General features: G+C 40.8%; 1 protein-coding gene across 2 annotated transcripts in view; it reads left to right on the top strand.

Annotated features, from left to right (window-relative positions):
- PAK5 (p21 (RAC1) activated kinase 5) overlaps positions 1-21175 on the top strand; it is a 264540-nt gene extending 243365 nt beyond the window's left edge. For both annotated transcript variants that reach the window (XM_036880104.2, XM_036880105.2), the window contains exons 7-10: positions 3352-3478; positions 15019-15144; positions 16732-16866; positions 18990-21175. In XM_036880104.2, coding sequence (XP_036735999.2) covers positions 3352-3478; positions 15019-15144; positions 16732-16866; positions 18990-19145 — 544 coding nt within the window. In that variant the 3' untranslated portion in view covers positions 19146-21175. The remainder of the gene's footprint in view (positions 1-3351; positions 3479-15018; positions 15145-16731; positions 16867-18989) is intronic.
- Positions 21176-25216: the final 4041 nt, after the last annotated feature.

The following is a 25216-nucleotide window of genomic DNA, read 5'->3' on the forward strand; positions in this document are numbered from 1 at the left end:
TGTTTCTTAAAGTTTAATATGCATATGAATTACCTGTGGATCTTACTAAAATGCAGATCCTGATTTAATAGGGAGGGACATAATTCTCTTCATTCTAACAAAATGTCCCAGGCAATGCCAGTGCTGTTAGTTCATAGATCACACTTGGAAAAGCAAGGTTCTAAGGCACAGACATATAAAAAAAGTCATGATACATTTGGGAAACTAAGTTTGTTCTTGTTAGTAAAATTGCAAAAAGTTAAAAGACTGTCATGTCTGTAGTATCTTACTACACTAATGGACAGTGACTTCAATGGGATATCGGGGAGACTCGATAATATGGGTGAATGTAGTAACCACATTGTTTTTCATGTGAAACCTTCATAAGAGTGTATATCAATCATACCTTAATAATAAAAAAAAGACTGTCATGAAGGAGAGGCATTGGATATTAGATGATAACACTAAAATGGCACCCAAACCATAAGTGAATCAGATGAACAATACTAGGGAAACAAAGCAGCAAGGCATTGGGATACCCCAGGAGGGGCAGAATATGTTACTATTTCTCCACTAAAATGAGGCAACATTTCACCCATGACCCCATACATCCCTGAGTCTGTAGTAACCATCTAAAATCAAAAGAACGTGAGGGGAGACACTGAACATTTATCACCAACATTTCAGCTGGCAGATTCCTCTTGGTATCGCCATAGGACACAACCACCCTCAAAACAGACAAGATCGTCTTAATTCAGAGAAACAAATAGAATGAAGAGACCTAAGGATAAGACATGTGACTTACATATAAAACAAATACTAAAATTATATTTTTCTTGCCTTACGGAGCCTCAGATAGCTAAATTGTGCTCCCTTTTAGTCAAGGTTCTTTTCCATTCTTATTTTGATCAGTGGGATCTACTTAAGAGCTAGGCTTTCCATATTCATTCTGTTTTCCAGTTCTCTCCACCCAGTTTTGTCAACTAATTTCCTCTTGAAGGCAGAGTAGTTCCAGAGAGCAAGAAGAAATTGTATGTCAAGGAACACCATGAATATTTAGAATTTGAAATCCTTAAACTGGTCATTCAAAGTTTGCTGTACTAGATATCCCATAAATGCGTAACTGATTGATTAATTGATTGATTAAACATCTAACCTCTTGCTACTTAAAATGTGGTCTGGGGACCAGCAGCATCAGCTTCACCTAGGCACTTGTTAGAAATGCAGAATTTCAGACTGTATCCATACCAGCTAAAAGAATCTACAATCTAGCCAGATGCTCATATGTTTCTTAGGCACAGTGAGGTTTTAGCCCTACCAAGCATTTTGTTACATCATATTCTACTGATTTCCAGCAAGAGGGTTGTAGAGGAAAACGTAAAGTGCCAAGCAATGTCAAGTTCTTCATACATTAAGTTGTGTAACCTTTACACATCTCAGAGGTGTTGATGTGCCTGTGTTAAGTGATGAAGCTGTGACTCAGAGATGAAAAGCGTCTTTCTCAAGATCACATATTCAACAATTGATGGAGCCAGAATTTGAATTTGGAGTTGACTCCAGATTTGAGGCATCTTTATCCCAAATCTGAGCTTCCTCCATACAGAAGGAAAGCACCAGCCTTTCTACAGTGGGCTCTGTACATTACAAAGCCATTGAATTCAGAATTAGTTGCATTTGTCACATATTCCAGTTAAAGGTGAACTTTTTGTTAGTGATGGAGTCTCAGATTCAATTAATTTTTGTGATAGTTGACCTGTAAAGAATCCTTAGGCCTGCTTCAAATAATTCAAATCTCATGGAATCCAAACAAATGTTTTTACTAAACATGTTGATTATTGGTCCTGAATTAATTTTAAGGTATATTTGAGCATGTCTCTGCTGCTAATGTGCTAAACCTTCAAAGAATATGCTTTGGGAAGATGTGAAAATTGGCCATAGGACACATCTGAACACAGTTCATCACAATGACCATCCTTCTCACCACACAACCAAGGACACAGAAGTTGTAGATTTCCACTCTATTTCAGACAAGAACATTTCTTCTCTCCAGCCTCCATGAGTCCAGTTCATTGCAGGAGGAGTCCCCTTGAAAGGGAAGGGCATGTTTCTTCATACTCATTCACTCCATGTTTTCAACATTCTAATGGGCTACTTCCTTGGATTTTACTTTGCATCCTGATTTTACTCAGGGTTTTCTAGCATCAGTAAGACTGAAACACAAATTCAGGGCCATCCATGTCCTTATTCTGCTGAGCTAAGAGTTACTTGGGATTATTTCCCAAGTCAGTCCTTAAATTGGGGCTCTGGTCAGTTATACCCTCTGCGTCTCCTGACGGTTTCCTTGGTTTACACGATAGTTCACTTTGGGCCTTACAGTATCTCCAAGAGAGGGAAGTTTTATACGTAGAAGAGTTAGGCAAATGCCTGAATGGGTCATTTTGAAGGCACTGAACAGCCCCTCCTGTCTAAATAATTCTCCTACCTAGGTTCCTCCATGGCTGAAAATCCATTCTTTTGAGTTGCAATGGCAGCGTGATGCAATGGGGACAGTAGAGAAGCATGAGCTCTGAACTGAAAAAGAGATGGGGTTGGAATCACGATCTGGTCACTCTGTTAACTGTGTAACTTTAGGCAGGTCTCCTGACCTCAGTCTCCTCTGAAACCAGAAATATCTTCTTTGTGGGGGTGCAGCCATGAAATGTGGGAGCATGTGTCCAATGCTGTGCTTGCCTTCTTATTCCCATGGCCCATTTCTTAAAGTATCATCTACTAAAGTATCATGCTTAGTTAATAGTAACTAACTAGGTCCTGTTTCCTCCTTGACAGAGGGACTTGGAGCAACAGAAACCTCCAGCTCCTATAGGAGGGAGAGGAGGGCTAGTGGGGACAAGACAAGCCCCGGAGGGGGATATGAGAGACCCAGAGACCACTTTGCCTGAGTCCCGCCTTGAAGAAACCAATGGCTATCCCCATTTCAAAGATGAGGAAAAAAATCTGAGGAAGTTGAAGGACATGCTCGAGGTCACCTGGCAGCCACACCTAGAACCTTACTTAATTATTGAGTGTACTATTTCTGTAGGAGGTTTATCATTACCTAAGGAATTAGCCATCAGAGCTCAAGAAAGTATATTTTCATTAATGACCCAAAGGCCAGCAAATGGAGGTCTCTTTCTTTTGGCTTCTATCTGGCCCCTCATTCTCAGTGACAAGCTTAAGGTTCTGGGAATCAGATCCCAAAGACTTGTTTTTCTTTCAAACATTGGCTGGAGCGCATGGACTAGTTCACTGGGACCCAAGGCAGATGCTTTTGTTGATCATTTCAAAGATGTTCTTAAATCTGTCCTTGCTCCTTAAATGTCATTTCCTTTCTAGAATGAATGAAGAACAGATAGCTACTGTCTGTCTGTCGGTTCTGAGAGCTCTCTCCTACCTTCACAATCAAGGAGTGATTCACAGGGATATAAAGAGTGACTCAATCCTGCTGACAAGCGATGGCCGGGTAAGCTTTTTGTGTTTGGCCTCATCACTTTGTCTATCATGGGCATTATCCTCCTAAGAACACTTTCTCATAATCCTAAATTCCTTAGTCAGAAGTCGCCCACTGCCTCTCCCCAGCAGGCTTACAAAAAGGAAATCACAGTCCTGTGTGTCATCCTGTTAGTCAGAATTATCTGTGACCCGAATGTGATGGATAATTTTCCACCTTAACAATAAGTGCAGGAAGTAATAGGAGCTATGGAAATTTCTTTTCATTTTCTGCCATGCTCTTATTTTTGTTGGAGGAGATGAGGGGATATTTCTAGGACTTTGTCCACCCTATTCGTGTGACTGTGCATGGCTGCAATATCTCTCAGAGCCCCTGCAGGAAACAGATGACAAATACCAGTGGGAATTTGAGAAGAGTTGGATAAAAGTGTGGGTCCACTTAGAAGGGTCATAATTGCATGAAGATCTGTGCAGTACTTTAGGCAGTAGACCCACTCTACTACCCCATACCTGGGGAGGTGAGGCAGGGAACTAGTTACTCAAATCTGGAAATAGAGTTGTTGTGTGAAGAGTATGACCTAGCAGGAGCTCTGATCTGCAGCAAGACCCAGACTACAGTGAACCTGCAGGATAGGAGCTGGAGGAGTGAATACCCAATCTCACTCTGCTCCTTCCTTCTGGTCTTCTATGGTTCTCCCATTGGCTGAACCCATTCAGAAGCCATCTCTGCAGTCAACAAAGGTTGGCCTCCCAGAGTTCAGAGGAGGAGAATAAGTGGAGTTGGAACGACAAACAGAAGATACCCATCACACTAATGTATCTCCAGACCCATATTTCTGCATTTCCCATCCCTGTAACCTGCTCATGGAATTCTGTTGAAACTCATCAGCCACACCAGGGGATGAAACATAGAATACTACAGCCAAGGGAAGAATGAGCTGACATTCTAAGGAAGGCTTGGTTAGATTGGAAGACTTTTGAAGCACAGAGCTTTACCATGTAGGCCCTTTAACCTCCCTGAAATGCTTCCCTGAGGTAGTAGCCCTAGGACGAATGGAGCTGGCCATCCGTTTGATGTAACTATCTTTTACGACCACACCCATAGCTATTTGGAAAACATTCGTGTCACATCCACACTGGCCCAGGGTTAATCAGAGTACAGCCAGAAGAGACTGCCCAAGCTCTTTGGATTTTCTTTTTTTGTTTTAAAAAGATTGTCAATTTTATTGTGGAAAATTCAGCAAAGTATAGAGGCTAGATCACCCTGAATCTCAGTTCTCATTTTTCCCATATTTCCATGTATGTGTATACATAATTTGCAAATTAGGATTCTGTTTAATGGGCAGTTTTAAGTCCTGCTTTTTACATTACTCTGGTTGAAATTTTTTTAAAAAGAGGGTATGGGAGTATGTATTAGTCAGCTTTTGCTACATACCAAACCACTCTACACTTAGTGACTTAAAACAACATCCATTTAATCACCCACAATTCTGAGTTAGCGTTTGAGCTGACCTCAGTTGGGACAGCTCATCTCTGCTGCACGTGGCATCAGCCAAGCTTGCTCTTCCATTTGTGGTCAGCCTACAGCCGACGGCCTCACTCACTTGCTTGGCACTTGGCTGGCTCCCAGCAGGAACATGAGGTCACTGGGCCATGTGTCACTCATCTCTCAGCAGACTGTCCCAGGCTTATCCACAAGGCAGCCGTGCAAGGTTCCCAAGAGCAGCAAGAGAGGCAAACCACAATGCACAAGCACTTTGAACCCTCTGCTTCTATCTTGTTTTCTCATGTCCCTTTGGCTAGAGTAAGTCACATGGTCAAGCCTAGATACAAGGGGTAAGGAAAGAATCTACCTCTTGATGGGAGAAGGTACAAAGTCTCATTGTAAAGGGATGTGGAGATAGGTTGTGGCAGGATATGAGCCATTTTTCACAATGTCTCATAAAGCAGGGAAGCTATAGAAAAGGCCCTGGAACTCTCCACTAGCCTGATTCAGGAAAGCACCTCGACAAAGTGCTTTCAGAACTCAGTCTGCAAAGCATTGAAGTGGTCCACAAATTGTTTCTTGGGACTGGTGCTTACAAAATAAGAAAGCAAGGCAGTTTCAAGCCAGTCTTTCTTTCCTTGTTTCTGGAGATTGATGGCATAGGCTTCCTTTAAGTATATGTCAGATGTCAAAATCAGACATGGGACACGATAGTAATTTATAGTTTAATCAGCTTACTTAAAGATCTTCCCCACCCGCAATGTACAAAAGGTTATTAAATCATTCAGGGTCATTCTCGGGGGCAGAACCTACATTTGAAACATGTCCTGCATTTCTATGCACCCAGCAAAGAGCCCACAGAGACTGATACATCATGAGTGCCTTTAGTCTGATTGGTTTGTTCACTCCCTCATGCAGTAAATGTCAGCTGACAAATGTCTGCTGTGTGTCAGGGACGGTTCTAGGTCCTAAAGGAGGAACAGAGAAAATCACTACTTTCCATAAGCTTCTTTGGAGCATGGGGGTAAGATAATAAACAAATAAATACGCTAATAAGATCACCACCAGACAGGTAACTAGAGCGCTAAATTTTCTACAGTCATTTATTTAAGCAGGGTAGGAAGGGTGGAGAACAATTGCCGAGCGGGGTGGGGGCATGTCTCTTATGAGGCGGGTTGGAGTGGGCCCCTGGGAAGTGGTGACACTGCAGAAGAGACACATGAGGGAGCAGAGCCTCTGGCCGTCAGGGATGGCAGTGCTCCAGGAAGAGGGAACTAACTGCACGTTGAGCCGATCCTGCGGCTCTTGGCCATGCCGGTGGGAGTGTGATCATTCACATTTCAGAGCAACTTGCCGCAATGACCCCAGTGGGCTTCTGTCTCTACACAGAAAGGAAACCTTTTTTTATAAGAAGGAGAGCCAAGATGGACTGTGGCTACTCCGAGAAAAGGCTGAGAATACAGTTTATACTAATCTATCAGAGCATGGAGTTTTAGAGTACAGAAGACATTTTCACCTATCTGTTGTCATACAATCACCTCAACACTTCAGGTTTTAAATCAAAAGTCATTTTGGCGTTCTCACATGGCTCTGAGAATTGGCCAGGCTCCGCTAGTCAGTGCTGCTCTGACTTGTGGTTAGATGAGGCATCTGGAGTCTTCCTCACTCCCACATCAGGGCGTTCCTCCTGGCTGGTGGCCAGGAGCTCAGCTGAAGCTGTCAGCCCAGCCCCTTCAACATGGCTTCTCCACGTGGTCTTCCTCACAGCATGGAGCCCAGATTCCAAACGTGAGTGTCCCGAGGAAATAAGGTGGATATGCGTGGCATTTTCATGGCCTAACTTCAAAGCCTCATCATGTCACTTCCACTGTATCACAGCCCTTCCAGATTCAACGGCAGGGAATGTAAACCGTCCTTAATGTGGGGAGAATTGAGTCACATGGTAAGAAGAGCTCATGGACTGAGCAGTATGATTGTTGGCACTTCAGGGAAACACTACCTGTCACACAAGGTGTACTGGGTTCTCTTCCTGTTGGTAGATGTTTGACATCATGAGCCCTTAGAGAAATGCAAATTAAAACCGAGAGCTATCACCTCATACCTGTCAGAATGGCTCACGTGAAAAATAATGATAGTCCTACTGATTCACACACCGCTGGTGGGAACGCAGTATGGGGCAGCCATGCTACAAAATAAGTTAGGCAGTTCCTTTCAAAACTAGAAATGGACTTACCATGTGAGCAACAATTGCACTCTTAGGCACATATTCCAGATAAATGGAAATTTACTTCCACACATAAATGTACATACACGTTTACAGCAGTTTTATTCATAGTAGCTTCAAACTAGAAACTACACAGACAGCCTTCAAAGAGTGACCAGTTTAGCAAACTGGTGTAGCTATACTCAGAAAAGAAAAATGGAACTAACAAGTGATACATGTAAGAACTTAAACCTCAAGGACATTATGCTGAGTGAATAAAAGTTACTCTCAAAAGGATGCACACTACATAATTCCCTTTAGATAGCATTTGTGAAATAACAGAGTTATAGAGATGTGGAGCACGTTGGTGGTTGCCAAAGTTTCGGGATTAGGGTGTGTGGCTGTAAAAATTATAAAGGGGGAGTATGGGGAGTTTTAGGGTATTGGTACTGGTGGGTATGTTGACTGTGGTAATGTTTATTGCAAGTTTACAGTGTGATAAAATTGAAGAGTATACACACTAGGTGTACAAATGAGTCCATGTACAACTGATAAAATCTGGATAAGCCCTGTGGACTGTACCAACATCGGTTTCTTGGTGCAGTATGGCTGTGTAAGTTGCTAGCATTAGGAAGGACAGGGTGTACATTTCTTTGCAACCTCCCATGAACCTATGATTATTTCAGAATTGTAAAAAAAAGTTGATGAATTGCTCTGGTTTAAAAGGATAAATCCTTTCTGGCCTCTTCAAAGACTACAAAGGAAATTACTTGCTGTCAACTGAAAGCAAAGTGTTCATATTTGTCCATGACAGAAATAATATATAAGGAGTCACTAATTTCTGTTAAGCAGATGGAATGTGGTGTTTGGGCTTGAAAGGGAAAATGAAGAGTAGATCATAAAGGTTTGTGGGAATTACATGAAGTACAAGTGTTCTTTATGGTTTGTTTGTTTTTTTTTACTATAAGTTGATTGCCACAACTCAAGAATTGGGAGATTTCACATAATATTTCAGATTCTTGTCTTTAGAAAAGTCCAAGTATCTGATAGTACTACCTGAATGTTCACATGGCAGGAATGGAAGCGCCATGGTGGATGAGGGTAAATAGCACCACAGCTATGGTGCCACAGACATGGCTGCATGGACTTCCTATTTCAGCCCCCCTAGCTACACCTCAGATGCCGCCACCTGCGTCTCTTTGCCCAGGGACTTCTTCTGGCCATTGTAGTCTGCTCTTCCAGTACAGAGCATGCTAGAAACTTCAGGAAATTAACATCCACACTCCCAGAGCAGCCATGAAACAAGTGATGGGAATTGGTGTGTGGATATCCCGACTCTCTCACTCTTGGATGGAATACCTCCAAGGCACTTGCTCTGCACAGTCTCCCAGGCTTCCTCAGCAAAATGAAGCTCTTGTTCCCACACTGGTAGCTTGTTTGGTCACTCCCCACTTCCTGGTTGCCTTCCCTTCCCTGTCATACCTCCCCGTGTCACTGCTAGTGTTTCCCATATCTCCATAATAAATGACTTGCATCACATCCTTTTCTCTGGGTGTGCTTCTGGGGTGCCCAAACTAACATGGTACCCAGAGGCAATTCATTGGTGTGTGCCTCTCTCCCACAGGATTCAGAGTGAGGGTGAAGGATAGGTGAAGGGCCACAGACTGGCAAACGGGGCCATGTGACTATTCCACTTCCTCTTTACTGTACCCCTAACGATCAGCTGGAAGTCAGTGTCTCTTTACCAAGGGCATGTACCACTAGTTTTCCATTGTCTCTGCCAGGCCCATTTAATACACTGATAACATGTGCTAGGCTCCCTTAAGCATCTGAGCTTTGTTATCTTTCAGGTAACTGGAATTTTATAGTTGCGAAAAGACCTGATGATTATCTCCCCAAAGCTCTTCTTAAATAAACAGAGGATTGGACATATTAAATAGCTTGCTTAAATTCATTCCTTTCAAATAGTCTCTGAGATACACCAGACTTTCCCCCTCCTCCCTTTCCTGTTAGTCTACAGAGGTTACCTTGAAACACAGCATGAGAAGTCAGGAGATCCAGGTTTGTGTGCCCCTCCTTTACTGTTGTAAGTCTTGGGCAAGCTCTTACTGCTCTCTGCACTCTCTCGAATGGCAGTGGGGCAGGCCTCCATAGCCTTCCAGCTTAGCCGCTATGATGCCCACCCTCTCCTCTTGCATTAGGTAGCTGAAGAAGTGGTCCCTAAGCTGGAGGCACCATCTTCCGTCTGGTCCATTTTTGTACCTCTAGCTCCATTCCTTTATCTCTGGGCCCTAAAACAGAAGTCCTCAAACTTTGGTGAACATCAAAACCACTGAAGACCTAGGCAAAAAAAACAAATTCCTGGGGCTCCACCTCCTGAAATTCTGATTCGATCAGGCTGGGTGGTACCCAAAAACCTGCATCTCTAACAAGTTCCCAGGGGACGCTAATGCTACATAATTTGGATACCATTGCCTTATAGGAAGCATGCAGGAAACAGACACAAAAGCATCCATCTTTGCCTTAGCAAAAAGTTGCAGCAGACACAAGAATCCTTTAGAGTGTATGCAATTTACAGAATGAGGGTTTTACATTCTGTTTTAAACCTGTAGCTGTCTTGTAGATAATATCTTTTGTTCCTCCCTCCCATGTGTTTGTGGGGCCCCTTATGACACATGAGATGGATACATGAGATGGATAGGATCTCCTATTTAAATAGCAGCTTGATCTGAGCTCTGACTTCTCATTCCTTGTCTGGCCCCTGTGGAACAAGTTACATCTCCTCCATTAAGGGGGCGGTAATGTGCTAGCTGCAGTTTTCTTAGCCTAACCACATTAGTGAGACAAAGGTGGTTTTCTAAGTAGCCACATTGTGCAATTCTATCTAAAATACGGCTCAGCTTAGAGTCTGTGTGATTTGCTTTTAAGATCTGCCTGCAATGCTTTATTATACTCATTACTTGAGTTCTCATTATCTACTTGCAGATTTATTTGGATGAATGTTGTGTGCAATTATGTTCTTTTAGAAAATTGTCTCTTTTATGTACTTGGGTGAGTGGGAAAAAAAGATCATGTGAAAGTGCTTATACTTCCACAGCAGAGGAACAGGCTTAGATTCCAAGTGTCGAGTTTCAGTCTCTCATCTTACATTTTATCAGGAGATAATTATTAGTCTGTCAGGCTTGGGGTCTTTTTTTTTCATGTTTTGACAGAGAAAATCAACAAGAGATGCTGAAATTAAAAACTGCCAATTCCAAAATGCTGATACATTCACCTCTTTAATCATTCACATTTCTTAAATTTACAGGCAAACAGAATATATTGGCAAAAGTGTTCCTTCTCTGCTATCTGTATAGGGTTGCAAATTTGCTCACACTCAAGCTTTGGAAATAACCACACACATGTGCACATACAGATTTATAGTTTCTGTGTTTCTTAAAACTAACCTAGATTTCTGCACAAAGCCTTGCTGACTCAATTATTTTAAAAAAAACCTTATTTTAATTCAATTTATTACATTTAGTCTGCTTAAATAATTTAAACATTTTCTATCTAAGTTCAGCCACATTCATGTAAGGTTTAATGGATACCTTTAAAACCTCAGTATTTTGGCTGTGGGCACCACCTACTGCCTCTTCGTACCTTCTACCCTCATCTTTCTCAAGAGGGAGTCTGGGAGGATAAGGTACAAATGTGGCTTATGGAACCTCAGGGTGAAGAAGATAAGATGTATCTTCTTGATTCTCTCTGGTCGCTTCCCTGGCAGAACTGGCCTCTTCTGCTACCCAGCTTGGTGACCACTGAGGATTAACAGGACCTAACAGCTGCTGGACTTTTCAGGGAGGGCATCTGTGCAGTATTTACAACTCCAGTTTCTTGCCTCAAATCTTGAAAGCCATCTTTGAGGTTGCCTCCTCATGTCAACCATAGGCTTGTGCCAGGCACCTGCTCATTCCCTCACTGAGTTTTGGAGGAGCTTCTGGACCCCTACACACAAAGGCCATGGAAGCCAGTGGCCTGCCTCAAGTCCACTTTTACCCACCGTGTTGTGCCATTTCTCCAGGGAAGCCATGTTGGGCATAGCCAAGGCTGATGTTCAGCTGGCATTCCCTACTATATCTCTATCTACTGTTAAAATATTACAGTATTTTCATGTTTATTGGTTAATAGTCTCTGTTTGAAGTCATTGGAGTATATCCCCCATTACCCCATTTCTTTATTGGAATGTCTCATGCCTTATTAAAGATGTAAGGCCCCCAAGACAACTCAAAGACATTTTTCAACTTAATGTCTAGATTCTGATTGGTCTAGATGAATCTGGTTATTAAGTATTTTTAATATTACCTCTGAACATAGATGCATGTGGCTTCTCTTCTTCCTTCTTTGTATGGGGATATATGCTATCAGATATTTATGAAGCCTACCACCATCTGTTTGGGATGGTGGGAAATGATGTATAATGAAGAGTTGGCTACTGACACAATCAAATCAACTCTTTGTTTTCTTCTGCAAATAATCCCAGTCAAAAAGGGATGGACTATAGGATTTTCACTTCTCTGAATTATAGATTATTATTTTATAATAGGGCAATAAGACCGGCTGTGTGGCCACAGAGCTCTCTTCTTCATACCACATGGAAATTCTGTGTTCTAAGGCATCTGGTTTTGATTTTTGATATGCCAAAGCAATTGAGAAAATCATCTTTCCACTAAACCAGCTTTCTCTAGCATTCCATCTAGAGCAATCCAGTCTCCTCCCACCCTAAACCACACCACTGTAGCCTTGGCCTGATTAGAAAGAAGATCATGAACAAGGAAATGGAAAAAGAAAAAATATTAATAATTTCTAAAACATTACCCCCATTTAATCTGTGTTCCAACTTTGATTCTAGAAAGAACTGTGTACAGTTGAGTCAGTGATGGTTTCAGGAAGAGCACCAGTGTGTTTTCTATCCCACGATCTGCTGCCAAATATGTGTCAACATAAAATCAATCTTGTAGCATGTGTTTTTTTTTTCTGAGTATCTACTGTTTTCCCAGCTCTTAAGGAACAAAAGGTGGAGCTGTTGTCCCTGAGGAATGTCATTTTTAGTGGGAGGGACAAGGTTAGCATCAGAAAACAGTTCCAGACTGAATGAGTGCTAACTTCTCTCAAATTTGGAGAGGGGAGAGATCAATATGTGCTCCTGAGAAAAATTCTGGAAGAAGTGAAAAGTGATCAGGGCCTTGAGGTATGTTTAAACATTGGCTATGCTTTACCACTAAGATTAGGAAATGGGCAACAATATCCCCTCTCACCACTCCTTTTCAATGTCATTCTGGAAGTTCTAGCTAATGTAATAAGATAAAAGGCATAAAAGATATACAGATTAGGAAGAAAGGAAATAAAACTCTTTGTTCAGACCTGATATAATTGTCTATGTACAAGATCTGAAAGAATCGATAAAAACTCCTGGAACTAATAAATGACCATAATATGGTTGTAGGATATATGGTTAATATAGGCAAGTGTATGCTTGCCTGTATACCAGCAATGAACAAATGGAACTTAAAATTAAAATCACAATGCCATTTATATTAGCTCTGTATCTAAATGAGGAGAACTGCAATACTGTGAAGAATGAATTAAAAAACTAAATAAAGTGGGGATGGATGTGGTGACCACATTGTTTTTCTTGTGAAACCTTCATGGGAGTGTGTATCAGTGATACCTTGATAAAAAAATAAAAAAGAAAAAACTAAATAAATGGAGAGATATTTCATGTTCATGGATAGAGGAACTCAACATTGCCAAGAGATCATTTCTTCCTAAGTTGATCTGTAGGTTCAATGCAGTCCCAGTCAAAGTCCCAGCAAGTTATTTTTATGGATACTGACAACCAGATTCTAAAGTTTATATGGAGAGGCAAAAAACAACACAATAGCCAACGCATACTGAGGAAGGAGAACCTGTCACAAGACTGACACTACCTGACATTAGGACTTAATAGAAGGCTGTATCACAGCCTTGTTAATCAAGACAATGTGGTATTGACAAAAAAAAAAATGGACAAAAAGACCAATGAAACAGAATATAGGCCCCAGAAATAGATAGACCCATCATGAATAATAGTCAACTGATCTGTGATAAGGGAGTAAAGCAATACGCTGGAGCAAACATATCTTATCTTCAAGAAATGGTGCTGACAACTGGCTACCCACATGCAAAACAATGAATCTATACACAGACTTTATACCCTTCACAAAAATTAACTCCATGGGGAAACATTATACTAGATGGAAGTGTAGGTTTAGAATGGAGGAGAGAGGTCTGCAATAAGTATGGGAAGAAAAAGAGTATCTAGAAGAGTATGTGAAAAGAGAAGTGAGAGTTAAGAGCTGAGCCCTAGGAAACCCCAGTGTTTCAATTGTGAGCAGCAGAGACGTAGCCAGAGAAAAAGGTTGAGAAAAGTTCAGAGATCTGGAGAGAAGCAAGGGGAGAATTTGTGGTTTAGAGACAGTACCTTTAATCTATAGAAATCTTATCTTCAAATGGCCATGCTGAACCATGCCAACCAATGTCTGGGCCATGATTTTCTTTGAATGTATTCTACCATTATCAACAACCCTAAATGGCAATCCTCTTGAGAGAGGTCATCTGGAATATATAAATTGGCAGGGTGCCCGATGGTACAGAATGTGCATTCTTAAAAGCTCTGTGCAAGAGTTTCCAGGGTTATTTTTCTTTTTGATCATAAATTACATCTAAGATAAATAACATATGTACACAGGCTCATTAGGATGACCACCAAAACCTTTGGTAACCAAGTGCTAACATCCAGTTCCCATGACCGTATTTCCATTTGCATTGATGTTCACATTGACAACTTCAGTTATCAGCAGAGAGGAAAAAAGAAAGGAAAAAGGGATTCAATACTTAAAGTGATATCACAACATCCTACATAAATGAGGACTTAGAAGGTATTATGCTAAGTGAAATAGGCCAAGTGGAGAGAGACAAATACCATATGATTACACTTACATGTGAAATCTCAAAACAAAACAAAACAAAATGAACAAAACAGCAGTAGACTCAGGGACACTGCGAAGTGACTGGTGGTTACCATGGGGGAGGGATAGGGGCATCTGAGTGAAATAGGTGACAGGGGTAAAGAGGCACAAAATCTCAATCATAATATAAATTGGTCATGGGTCTGAAGTACAGCATAGAGAATATAGTCAATGGTTCCATAACCTCTTTCTATATTGATAATAACTGCACTAGTGGGGGAGAGCATTTTAATAATGTACACAATTGTCAAATCACTGTGTTGTATACTTGAACCCAATATAAATTGTGTATCAACTATACTTCAATAAAAAAATACATAAAAATATAAATGAGGTCTTGCAATAATTCAGATACAGAAATGAAGTTGAACCACCTCATGGTACTTAGAAATCTAAATGTGCTCAATACAGAACCTAAACTGCAGCAATTTATACAATTTATACAAATTTATAAATTTATACAAAATCACACTGAGAATAACAACTTACTTACCAAAGCGTCATCCATGAGATAAAAAAGTTGTGGGTTTCAATTTTAATGAATTTGTTGTTTGGGAGTATATTTGATGTGTGAATATTTTTTGGTTTTATAATTTTATAAAAGATACAAGCAGAGGAGTTTGAACATTTGTAAGTCAACCCTGGTGGAGCCCTAAGAGGTTTGTCCATTAAAGGGTCTTCCTACACCTCCTCTGGTGTCTCCAAGACCTGTTAATGAGACTATTCTGTTTTGAATTTGAAACTGCCTCTGTATTTCTCTATCTGGAAGCCAGTATTTTTAAATCATTAGTTTGTTGCATTCCTTTCCTTTTCAGATAAAGTTGTCTGACTTTGGTTTCTGTGCTCAAGTTTCCAAAGAGGTGCCGAAGAGGAAGTCACTGGTTGGCACTCCCTACTGGATGGCACCTGAGGTGATTTCTAGGCTGCCCTATGGGACAGAGGTAAGGGGGTGACTGTCATTGTTTGGGAGTGGCAGGGCCTGGAGAGGCTCAGGAATGCAGGGATTCTGAGCTGGCTAATGACCACAGATTAAGGCAATGACTTCTGACTCCATCTTTGAGTCCCGTCCACTAGACTTGTCACAAGTAGGTTGTGGCAGAAAGGAGACTGGCCACCACTGAGGATACTGCCACATCAATCTAGGGCTATTTGTTTAGGTCCTAACAATGGATCCTGGGAAAGAAATCATTTCAACTCTGATGCCACCCTCAGTGGCAGGCATACACGAAGCAGACAATGTGACTTGAGAAGTGGCCGGAGATACTCAGAGGAACAGGAATGGCGGTCAAAGCGTAGAGGGTCAGAAGAAGCTCCGCAAGATTGATGTGATCTTTGAGCAATAATGTTTTCCCACAGAAAAAAACATATACAAACATTATAACATACTTTAAAATAAGGTACAATTTCAGTTTCCTCCAGCAAGTAAACCATCATTCATAATCTAGTAAGAGATTAGGTTTGGTTTTGTGAAAATGAGGGCCCAGAAGGAGTGGAGGAAAAGCCTTCTAGGGAGGAAATGGTGTCAGCAGAAGCCCTGAGGCGTGCAAGACTCCACACACGGAGGCAGGGAGTTTTTCTGGCTGGGCACACGGTGTTTCCACACATTATGGAGCAGAAGGCAGATTCTAAGAGAGAAGCTTGGAGGAGATGGCATGGACCAATGAGCTAGGGTATTGGCATAAGTTAAGGTGGACTCTGGTCTCTTTCTCTTGTTTGCTTGACCTTGGATGAGTGCTCGACTTGTTTTTCTCAGTGTGGTTCCGAGAGCATAAATTCCCTTTGAAGGTCACTGCAAGAGTTGTAACAGGAATGCAGCTAACTGATAAGAGGTGTAATGAGGCCATTATGGGGAAATGACTGCAGCTGGGAATTTATAACACAGCTATGTCTTCTCATTGTCCTGGCTGCCCATTCTTTACTCAGGAAGAATTGCTTGTCATCTCCTCCTTTTCTTTTCTCCAGTTCCTGAAAATGGCTTTATAAAGCAGGGTTTTGTGTACGCTGCTTCAAAATGATAAAACAAAAAGAAACGAGCCCCAAAGTAGTGGGGAGAGAACTGTTTTTAAAAATCAAATTGATGAAAGAATCAGAATATACCATGTTGTGCAATGTAGCTCATTGCAATTTGTCATGAGTTTCTCAGAAACTTTCTAATTTTTTTATGGTTTAAGTGAATCTTTTTTCTCTATGTTCGTAACATAAAACTTTGGATGTTTTCTCATCTGCCTTCATAGACAGTTAACCCCCAAAATTAACAGTAGAAAAAAGTTCTAAACTTCAGAATGTTAAGCTATTCCTGTGTACCTAGTTAGCAGAATCTTCATTGAAGTTGTCTTTAAAAAACAATGATAACCATTAGCCAATCTCAGTGACTCAATAATTCAGCCTATAAATCTGTGTTGTAAATTTTGGGAGATTGCAAATACCACTTCCATTTATGAACGAGTGTGAATCTATTGGGTTCCCTGGGCACACCCATTTCAGAGCGGTCTCCTTGCCTCAGATAACCAGTGGGTTCTGCCTGACAGGTGGACATCTGGTCCCTCGGGATCATGGTGATAGAAATGATTGATGGTGAGCCCCCCTACTTCAATGAGCCTCCCCTCCAGGCAATGCGGAGGATCCGGGACAGTTTACCTCCAAGAGTGAAGGACCTACACAAGGTGAGAAGCAGCATCTGTTGCTGAAGTTGAGAATCATCTTAGATTTTTCAGTCTCTCTGTAGTTTTAAAGACTGGCCTATCATTTCCAGGAGTAGATCCTGGTTTATGGGCATGGACTTTGAGATTAGAGGCATTTGGATTCAAATCTCAGCTCTTCCGGTTCACTCATGGGGCAAGTGATTCAGCCGCTTGGTCTCTGAAGTTCGTCTGTAACATGGGGATACGACTGGCTCCTTCCCATAGGGTTGGTGAAAGAGGAAACCAGGCACTCCACTCAAAACTCCCTCACTGAGCACCTGTTATATGCTGGGAACTGGTCTAATTGCTGGGGGTGTCACAGCACAAGATCCCAGATTTCCTGACTCTCGGAGAGCTCGTATTCTAGTTGGGGAAGCAGATAACAAACAAATGGATGAAGACAATATAATTTCTAAGAATGGTACATGCTCTGAAGCAAATAAAACAGTGTGCAGAAGAGGGGACTGAGGGCTCATTTAGGCTGAGGAATGAAACAAGTCCTCACTGGGCAGGGATCATCTGAACCAGAATATGAAAAGAATGAAGGAGCAAGTCTTGTGAAATAAATGGGAGAACAATGTCCCAGGCAGAGGGAACAACAAGTGCAAAGGCCCTAAGCCAAGTTGGAAAGCTTGCCTGGCGGGGCAAAGTGAGCAATGGGAAAGGGTAAAACATGGCAGAGAGGCAGGCAGGGGCTAGATCATGCTGGGCAACGGAGGACATGACCAAGAGACCAAGTGGGGGATTTTCTGTTTCCCAAGGATTGCCAAGTAGAGCCAGGCTCCAAAATAATGAGACCAAGTCAAAGAACCAGCAATTTAGGGGCCCCCAGTAGGGGCAGAGCTTCCTGAGAGGGGCCATTTGCACAGGGTTAGTACTATAAACACTGACCATATGCACAGCTGCCCTCCCATCTGCCTCATGACATTAAGAGAGGGGATGAGGAGAATAGTTTGTAATGGTAGCATCTTTTCTTCCCTCACTCTTAGTGAAGAGCCCCAGTAGAATCACTCACATAGGTACGCAAAAAAAAAAAAGACTGCTTAAATTGAACAGGAGATTGAAATTTCTACTGCATTGGAATAAGTTTAAATAATGAAAAGTGGCTGAAACAGTATAGTAACACAATAGTCCCACACCCAAAAGAAATGAGTGATGTTCTTTCATATCATGTACAAGGGCAGCTTTAATTCCAGTTGTTGAAAACTGGAAGCCGCCCAAGGTTGTTTCCCAAATGGACAGATAATATATGATTTAATTCAACTGTTACTACCACACAGCATTGAAAAGAATAAAGCTTTGCCACACATATCAGGGATGAATTTTGCAGACACAGTGTTGAGTGAAAGAGTTGACAGCATATGACTGTATGACTCCATCTCTGTAAAGGACAAAAGCAGACAAAATAAATGTATGCTATTAGAAGTCAGGATAGTGGACTCTCTGCAGGGAGATGGGTATTGACAGGAAAGGGGCCCTTGATCACCTTGTGGAGTGGTACAAAGGGTCTATATTTTAAAAGGGGTGGAGAGTAAACAGGTTTACATATATGTAAAAAAATAACTGCTGTAAATCATATACTTAATATTCATGCACTTGAATGTATGATAAACCTAAGAAAGTAAATTATAAAAAAATAAGGAAAAAATGCTGTCTGTGTCAGATAACCTGACAGAGATTTGTTTCTCTTCAAAAAAGGGGATTCCACAAAGCCAAGATGGTTGCAGTTGCTAGAAAAATAAAGCTATTTCATGTTTATACCCAACTTTATCAAGCATGTGTGACCAGTGCCTGTACCTAGGAAGGGTTTTGCAACAGCGGCTATTATCACTATTATTACCATTATTATTTTATTTAATAAATAAATTATAGTTCTTCATGGCACTATCACGAAGTCCTATTAGGTCCAACTTGAAGAAGGTAAGGAAAACATCAGGTATTAGTAGAGGCGCTCTCTGGTTTTACTTCCGTAACATCTTTCTCTTCGAGCTGACTTTCATTGTCCACAGAATGACTTTTCTTGGGCGTTAGCTGGGAAACCATTTTAGGGGAACTGGGTTGGGTTTCTGTGCCAGTCCTTAGGATGGTGTCTTGTGTTCTCGCAGGTTTCTTCAATGCTGCGGGGATTCCTAGACCTGATGCTGGTGAGGGAGCCCTCTCAAAGAGCCACAGCCCAGACACTCCTTGGACATCCATTCCTGAAACTGGCAGGTCCACCATCTTGCATTGTTCCCCTCATGAGACAATACAGACATCACTGAGCAGAGGATTCACATAGGTGACAAAGCTAGATGAGGACGTGAGACTAATTCAGGAGGACACAAGGAAACCACAGGGCATGCAGAAGGCCTGTGCATTCAAACCAGCTGACAGGTGGGACAGGCAGGGTTGGACAGACCAGGGCATCTTCTTGTGTCTTAAACAGGCATCTCTCCACTGATAGCTGGCGTGGTCATTTGGAACACGGCTTTAATAAGTCATTGTTATATTTTTCAGCCTTTCATCCAGCAAATCAGAAGGACTTAGTATAAACTCCGTTATGATATATCCTAGCCACATGCAGGGTAACACATAGGATTTTCTATATTGAAAGAATACTTTTCTGGCAAAAAAAAAAAAAAAAAGAAAGGAAACAAAAAGCACTTTTTTCTTAATGGTAGCAGTGTAATGTATTTTGCAATGAATTTGTAATTTTTCTGTACGATAGTTTTGATAATTTATAGTACTTTGATGTCACGTAGCCATTGTATCAGTTGAAGTAATACTTGTTTACTAGTAAGAGTTTGAACAAAGCCTTTCCTACTTTTTTATCCCTTTCAGAGAACCAACGATTCTTTAGGAACTTTGAATACTGAATGACTCTCAGTCACCGTCAGCTTTAGTAGAATATCTTTCTTATCTTAACAAGTGTCTTATGTGATGGAAGAAGAATTAAGAGTGATGGTGATGGTGGTCCACATTTCATTTACCCAACCAAAAATAATAAAATTTGAGCCACAGTATACCACCAAACTACTCCTTGGGATAAAAAAAATTTGAAAAATCACATTTCCTTCAAGGCAATTCATCACGAAAGAACATTTTCCCTTACCCTCCCTCAAATAGGTACAGTGTCCCCTGTGGCCCAATTTCCCTCTCAAGGAATAATTTCATTGCTAGGATCATTAGACTCAGTACCCTAAAGTGAATGTTGCAATAAGGCCCTAAGAATTCCAGTCTCCCCAAGGAAAAGGCGAGAGAGTGGGGCAATACGTTTGGTTTCATTTGTCACTGTTTTTGAAGCTCTGTATGCTAGCACACCAAACTCTTGTCTGTATTCACCTTCGTACCACAGTATTAATCACTACTGTTTATGTTTTGTGCTGGAAGTCTGAACTAACTCTGAAGGATGAAGTAGGAAGGGGGTATTTTACCAGGTGTGATCTGACTTCAGTTGTGACCGTGTGATTATGTGTTTCCGATATAGGAGAGTCGTGCTGCTGACTAGATCTTCTTGAATGTTGATAAAAATGAATGACTACTACAATACCTTTTGTGTTGCTTGTTGGATGAATTTGCATGTTAACTGTAGGCCAATATAGATTTGCCTTTAAAATTCTGAAAGAGCTACATAGTCATCATTAGTTTCTGTTAATTATGCATCAGACAAAAGCCATGTGTTATCAAACTGGAAATCCAGAGGCTTTTCTTAATGACTTCACTTACTGTAACAAATACGGATTTAAATCTGTGAAAATGCTCTGGTTGCTCTAAGCATAATTAAGAATTTTTGTAAGTAATAGGTTGCTAATTATTTATTATAGTTAAGAAAGGAAAAGAAAGGCATAAAATGACCTGCTACTGATTAGATTATCAGTTTTCCCCCAAACTGGAAATGCCACATCATAAATAGGATCTATAATTTTGTTTCATAAACACAATGTTTTATGTAAAATATTAAAATATTAATATAAGTATGTAAGAAATAAAACAGTCTAAATCCAGAAAATGGCAGTCCTTAAATTTCATGGAACAGGTTGTATTAGTTTAACCAGGACTATGTAGAAGTAGAGAGAAAAGAAAGAGAAAATCTTTTTTTTTTAACCAGAACAAATATTGAAAACCACTGCAGAAAATAGTGGATTTTGGATTCCAAACATTTTCAACAGTGTAATGGAAATTTTTCTGTAATTTTCTTATCACTGGGTATTTTTTAAAGTGTTATTTGAGTTTACTAAAAGTTACTGTAGCTTAAAAGGTTTTGTGAGCACTGATGATTGGCAGAAACTGCACTTGCAAATAAAAATAAATGTTTGCCTTTTTCCTATTGTGTTATTAGAAACTCTATCTAGAGATTTCCCAAATTTGTTTTCTTGAGTAACCAAGAATGGCTTCTTTATGACCTTGGGGACTGAATTGGTAGATAGGTATATGTAACATCATGAGTTGTTATAAAGGTATATGTAACATCATTGTAACATGAACCAAGGACAAATATTCCCATCCCAGGAGTTGCAAACAGTATAAGACTATGGTGTAGATAACAATATTAATGGTAAATAATTATTAAATTCTGGAAAGCCAAGTTCAAGGAAAGCCAGATTCATGGCTAAAGCCTCCCACTCCACTAACCTGTCCCAAAGATGCTGAACTAATCTGAAGGCTTTTACCAACAAAAGACATCAAAAAAAGAGATTGTTCTCAGTTAGAGAAGGTGTAGTAAGAGCTCTCTCGTTGCCTCAAAGAAAGTGTGGGTCCCTTCTCGTCTTTGAATGACAAGAGAGGTCAAGCTGAGAGAGACACTTGTATATAGAGTTCATTTCTCATCTGGAAATTTGAGAAGGTAAAAACTCCCAGGAAATAGCCTGAGAAAGCAGAGTGAGAAAAGATGTAATATATCATGTGCCAATGAAGAGAAAGATGGAGGCAGCCTCCCCCCAGGCACATCCTTGAAGCCACTGCAGGATGGGGAAGAAGACCCCAGGCTCCTTCAGCTCTCTTGGAGCATGGAGAGGGGACAGGGACCAATGTCAAGACAAACCACTTGACTACATTATGGGGTGCCCAACGTAGGGAGTGCACTGGAGGCATGCATCATGGGGTTAACTAAAGGGGAATATGGCTGCTTTTCTGCAGAAGGAGGAAGTCAGGATAGAGCTAAACCTTGCTCTAGAAACTACACTTGCTGTCTACACCAACACTGCTCTGAACAGCAGAGGCTACAGTCTTCAGGCTGACACAAATGAGATTCAGGCATCTCCTTTCTTCCAACAGCATCGCCAAGACAGCTGACTACAGCCAGCTAGGTTACTAGTACCCCCTTTCCCAACTGTGCCCCATAGGCTTGGGTCACGTATTGATGTGAGACCCTGTGGTTTAGGGAAGGGATTTAAGAGAGCATACCATGTGTCCTACCACTGCCTGTTCACTGCTACCTCTTTCTTTTTCTCTGATACAAGTTTAGCCCAAGCCAAAGAGAGGGGAGTTATTTTGAGCTCAAATAAGATTGATTTCTTTCTTAAAAAATGGATTAGACAGGTGGAATCAGTCTAAGTTATGGTTGTGTCACCATTAACCACTGGGAAGAGCACACTCAGTAGCAATTACTGGAAAAACAAAAATCATTCCATGAAGTTAACAACTTGATGAGTTGCGACCCTTTGGTCAAACCAGTCAGCTAAGTAGCACTGTGTCATCAAAGAAATGGGAGTGAGATTCCAGGCAGAGAAAAGATCAATTCCATCGGAAGCAGGTACAAAATGTGCAAGCAGGAACAGTTCTGTGAAAGTGACGTGATATGGTACAAATCCAGTATAGCACCAATTGTTCAGGAAAACCGGTCAGCTTGAGCCCTGAAAAGCATGCATTTTGAGTTGTATTTCCAAGTCAAATGAATATATTCTCTTAGTGTGGACAAAGATGACACAAGTACTTTATTTGGGAGATGATCCCAGGAAGCTTACTCAACATGGCAGTAGAGAAATAAGACAAAGAGGAGAGAGAAGTTTTTCTAAAAAGGGTGTTTTTCATGAATGTGTTAGCACTATGGGCAGCTGGGGCTCAGTCCCACTAGAGACACTTTTGAGGGGGCAGATGCTGGGGTATTTATCCACCATCTCCTCTTCCTCATTGGCAGAAAGTTGCTCCTAGGGCATCAGCTCCCTGAACTTCCATCTTGCCCTGTATGTGGACAAAGCTTATTCCCTCTGACAAAGAGGGAGAGAGGCGGGGGAAGCTTTGGCATTTAAAGAGACTGTCAACAAGTGCCCTCCAAGAAGGACTGAGGGGGTCTGGGAGAGGGACACAGACAACATCTCCATGTAAGCAGATTTAATGAAGGACGAAAAGAGGACTTGAGAAAGTCTATGGGTTGCTTACATCGTTTTAAAAGCAGAGGGATTCCCTGTCCTGAAAGACTTGCTCACATAGCAAATGCTTTAGTAATTATGCCTTATCAGTGTTGTTATTCTTAAAAATTTAAAGTTACAAGGGTCTCCAAGCTCTTAACATGATTCATCATACCTGAGCTAGCCAAGGCTCCCAAAGTCAGGCAGTGTCAGTATGTTGATCATACCTGAATAGACCACACACCCAGACTTCAGTTCCACGAGGCAGGGATTTTTACCTGTTTTGTTCACTGATGGGTCCCCAGCATGCAGACCAAAGTCTAGAAAACAAATGGTCAGTTATGACACACACTTGTTACCTCATTTGTGAGATGAGCCTTTGTGGATCCCTCCCCAGTAAACAACCTGACAAGTTCAGTCACTTTTTAAAAAATTGAGATATAATGGACATGTAATCGTTTCAGGTATACACCATAATGATTTGATATATGGGTATCTTGTGAAATGATAAGTCTAGTTAACATCCATCAATCACAGTTAAATTCTTTTTCTTAGGAAGAAAACCTTCAAGATTTAGTCTTAGCAGTTTGCAAGTATAGAAGACATTATTACTAACCAACTGTAGTCACCATGCTGTACATTACATTTCCAGGACTTATTTATTTTACAACTGCAAGTTTGTACCTTTCGACCTCCTTCACCCATTTTGCCTACCTCCTTCCCCCACCTCTGGTAACTGCTGATCTGTTCTCTATTTCTACAAGCTTGGTTTTTGTTTTTGTTTTGTTTTTGATGCCACATATAAGTGAGATCATGCAGTATTTGTCTTTACCTGTCAGACATGTTTCACTTCACATAATGCCTCCAAGGTCCATCCATGTTGTCACAAATGGCATGATTTCCTCTTTTCTTTGGCTGAATATTATTCCTGTGTTTGTGTGTGTGTGTGTGTGTGTGTATTACATTGTCTTTATTCATTCATTCATGAGACACAGATTGTTTCCATATCTTAGCTATTGTAAATAATGCTGCAATGAACATCGGAGTGCATATATTTTTTCAGTTAACCATTTTCATTTCCTTTAGATAAACACAAGTAAAATTGCTGAATCATATGGTAGTGTTGATTTAAAATTTTTTTAAATTTTCAATTAATTTTTTGAGGAATCTCTATGCTGTTTTCTATAGTGCTGCTCCAATTTATATTCCCACCACCAGTGTAGGAGGGTTTCCTTTTCTCTACTTCCTTGCTAGCATTTTTTATTTCTTCTCTTTTCATAACAGTCTTTCTAACAGGTGTGAGATGATATAGATTTCACTTTTAATGATAACTGAAGTAGCCTTTAGCCCTGGAGTTCTTAGCCTAAATTTGTACTTCTTGGTTGTCTGACACCTTTGGACTCCTCGGAAAAATGTGTTTTTAAATGAATCAAGTAAAACACTAGGCTTACAAAGGAAACCAGTTGAAGTATAGTTATCAAAATACCTTTTTAAATTTTGTGGTGTAATGCATTAAAAAACAAGGTCCTGTTATGGGTCTAATAGCTACCATAATTTTGAAGTAATGAGTATCAGTGATTTTTGAGACATCTCCAGCAAGTATAATGTAGTGACATCTACTGATGACAGATACAAGGTCCCTGCTTACACTGCAGGGGTTTGATGCCTATGTACATAATTCAAGGAAACGCTACCTTTCATTTGAGGTTAGTAAAAACTAATGAAGTAATTCTTTTCCTTTTAAGTTCATGGCTCTTACAGTTTGCCTCATCCACTTAAATCAACACACACCCACTCCTATATTTACTGGTCTGCGGGTGGGGAGAAGCCCTGTATAGAAACATACTTTCAATTTAAAAACTGACACAGAAAACTGTGTGCTAGGCTAAGAACTTCTGCCCTGCACCAGTCCCTTTGGGTCTTTCATGAACTTGTATGGCAGGTAAAATTGGAATATACATGCTAAGAATTGTGCTAGAAAGATGTCATTAATAATGGCTTTTATG

The sequence above is a fragment of the Manis pentadactyla genome, chromosome 5, assembly GCF_030020395.1.
Source record: "Manis pentadactyla isolate mManPen7 chromosome 5, mManPen7.hap1, whole genome shotgun sequence".
Lineage (NCBI taxonomy): Eukaryota > Metazoa > Chordata > Mammalia > Pholidota > Manidae > Manis > Manis pentadactyla.